This window comes from Gossypium hirsutum, chromosome D05 (assembly GCF_007990345.1).
Source record: "Gossypium hirsutum isolate 1008001.06 chromosome D05, Gossypium_hirsutum_v2.1, whole genome shotgun sequence".
Lineage (NCBI taxonomy): Eukaryota > Viridiplantae > Streptophyta > Magnoliopsida > Malvales > Malvaceae > Gossypium > Gossypium hirsutum.
Genome location: NC_053441.1, coordinates 15,084,384 through 15,086,671, shown reverse-complemented (window position 1 = coordinate 15,086,671; position 2,288 = coordinate 15,084,384). Strand labels below are relative to the sequence as shown.

At 38.5% G+C, this 2,288-nt stretch overlaps 1 protein-coding gene across 3 annotated transcripts; it reads right to left on the bottom strand.

The window, feature by feature from the left end:
• Window positions 1-848: 848 nt before the first annotated feature.
• Window positions 849-2,033, bottom strand: LOC107922983 (protein MOTHER of FT and TFL1). Of its 3 annotated transcripts, none has more exons than XM_016853185.2 (4): window positions 1,765-2,033; window positions 1,556-1,617; window positions 1,401-1,441; window positions 849-1,243 (listed from the first exon to the last, which is right to left on the bottom strand). In XM_016853185.2, the coding sequence occupies exons 1-4, from the start codon at window positions 1,918-1,920 to the stop codon at window positions 1,020-1,022; spliced, it is 483 nt and encodes a 160-aa protein (XP_016708674.1). In that variant the 5' UTR covers window positions 1,921-2,033; the 3' UTR covers window positions 849-1,019. The 3 variants fall into 3 exon arrangements, with proteins under 3 accessions (XP_016708674.1, XP_040949877.1, XP_016708673.1); XM_041093943.1 differs by having other exon boundaries at window positions 849-1,166; window positions 1,720-2,027; XM_016853184.2 differs by having other exon boundaries at window positions 1,720-2,020.
• Between the last annotated feature and the right edge of the window lie 255 nt (window positions 2,034-2,288).

Genomic DNA, 2,288 nt, shown 5'->3' with positions numbered 1-2,288 from the left:
GTATAGGAGTGAAGCAAGTATTTGGAGATCCCCGGATGGAAGAAACATCATTGAGTGCAGCGTTGATGAAATTTCTCAATTTCTGAGATGAATTCGTCAGCGCTGCTCTCAATCATGTTTTTTTCCTTTCGAGAACAAATGCAATCAAAAGGTCAAAGACTCCACAGAATTATAAATGTTCCAGGTTTTGTCTCTCTTCGTTGATTACCCTTTCCAGCTTTTTTTTACTCTCCAATATTTGGAAACTAATACCTTTGGAACAATTGAAAAGTAAATTAGTTTTCCCTTCTCAGGATGTAGATTGGTAACTAAATGATAATAGTTCATTCAAATGATATAATTCATCACATTTGACTAATCGAATCAGCAATCTCTAATCACCTATATTTGACTACTAGTGTGATGATTTGATGACTGCCCCCAATACCAATAATTCGTTTTTATCATTTGCCCGGGTTGAGTTGGAAGGATTGATTGTCCAGTAAGAGCTGTTAAAGGCCATGAAATTACTACCGTAATAGCAAGCGTGGAGGATTTGTAATTAAAAATTCTGGAAATTTAGATAAGGTTTTGCTAATTCCTGCCCTGCTACATTATGAATTGTTGGTATCAGTTGAATGAAAGAGGAACTTCCCTTGTTACCATGCTTGATCACCATATTTTTTTCTTTCTAGTTGAAAATTGAAATTAGGTAACCATTTCTATTCTAAAACTGGGACTTCCATTTTCAAATTAATGGGAAAATATTTCTCCAGTTTCTGTTATCCATCTGTGCATTAAGTAAACCGTCAGTTTACTTGTGACTACAGCTCACAAGATACTGCCTATCAATGTAAAAGACAAGTCAATACAAGCAACACAAAATTCACTATATTATGATTCTCACTTACAATCAAATTCAAACAATGGCTGAAAATTACATGCACACACATACACACAACAAACATCCATCAATTCTGTACCCTTACAAAAAAAAATGTATTACAGAACCTACCAAATAATGCACTGTAAGCTATGAGCTAACGTTTCTTAGCTGCTGGCTCCTTTTGAGAATTGAAATACACTGCAGCAACCGGAATCCCCAGCCTGTTTTGAGCAGCGAATCGGCGAGTACTGAAGTTGGCACGCGCATCCGCCACTTGAATCCTTCCTTCCATTGCTCCTTCCTGCTTAAAGAGTGCCAAAATATAACGGTGAATCCCTGTAGGAGGCTGGGGTCCCATGTAAGCTACCAACTCTCTTCCTGTATTACATGAAGATTTAGATATAGTTTTTTACTCGAATTGTGAATTGCATCAAATTTATATCAGACATTTTTTTTTGGAGTGAATTTGAATCTCTCTGTTCTCATAATGATTAAGATGTAATATGTAAGAAATAGATTAATGGCAAAGCTATACCTTTGGTAGCATCTTGTCCCTCTGGAACATCTACAACGATCCTGCAACACAAACATTTAAGTTTTACCAAATATTAGGTCGGAAAAAAACTAAAAATCTCCCGTTATTACACATGCAGTAGCAGAGATAAGAACATGAAATGGAATTATAAATACCAATGGAGCCACTCCCTCAATCTTGGTTCACTAGGACTTGGGGCATCTGGATCAACCATAACCTACATATTATTGCAACAGTGACTCAGTGAGTACTACATATTGAATCACTGATAAAGTTACGCGTAATAAAATCAGAGAAAAACTTGGAAAGAATCGAATACGAGAGTGTATAAATTGGAAGAGAAGGGATGGCCGAGAATTTGGACATGAGGTTTATCAGCAGCAGCAGATGGCTTGATGTCACAGCCATTGGTGACCTGCTTGGTGCCATACCGTACAGTGAACTCCGATGCCGGAGTGAACATGTCGAGCACATCTCCGATTACTCTGCCGACAACCAGTGGTTCAACGGACCGGGCCATAGTGTGTTGGACTAGACCTGCGTGTGTTTTGTCTTTGAATGGATTAGTCAAATATTATAGTTTCAGGTTGTAGAGTCTAAATAGGTGTTGGGGGTTAATGGTACAAGTAACGGAGTGGCGCTGGGTTTTGTCCATGAATGACACGTCGAGGAAACAACTTTGGCGAAGTTGCACGTTGAGTTGTCCACGATTGAAAGTGCCAAGCGGACACGTGTTGGTAATTTGGGCATGAGTCGGTTACTTACCGTCGGCCTAATTCTTCAATTGTCTGAAATATCCTCGATGTCCTTTGTTTTTGCTGTTGTTTATATCAAAAGTTGCTTGAAAGGGTGAGATAGACATTCCACTATTACCCTACCCTTAAAGCT

What these genes read in the sequence shown, in the direction of transcription:
- LOC107922983 (XM_016853184.2), bottom strand. Translation starts at nt 1,920, where the DNA reads ATGGCCCGGTCCGTTGAACCACTGGTTGTCGGCAGAGTAATCGGAGAT. An exon ending in TTGAGGGAGTGGCTCCATTG is followed by an intron (nt 1,442 to 1,555) that starts GTATTTATAATT and finishes TTTGTGTTGCAG; the next exon opens with GATCGTTGTAGATGTTCCAG. An exon ending in GGGACAAGATGCTACCAAAG is followed by an intron (nt 1,244 to 1,400) that starts GTATAGCTTTGC and finishes CATGTAATACAG; the next exon opens with GAAGAGAGTTGGTAGCTTAC.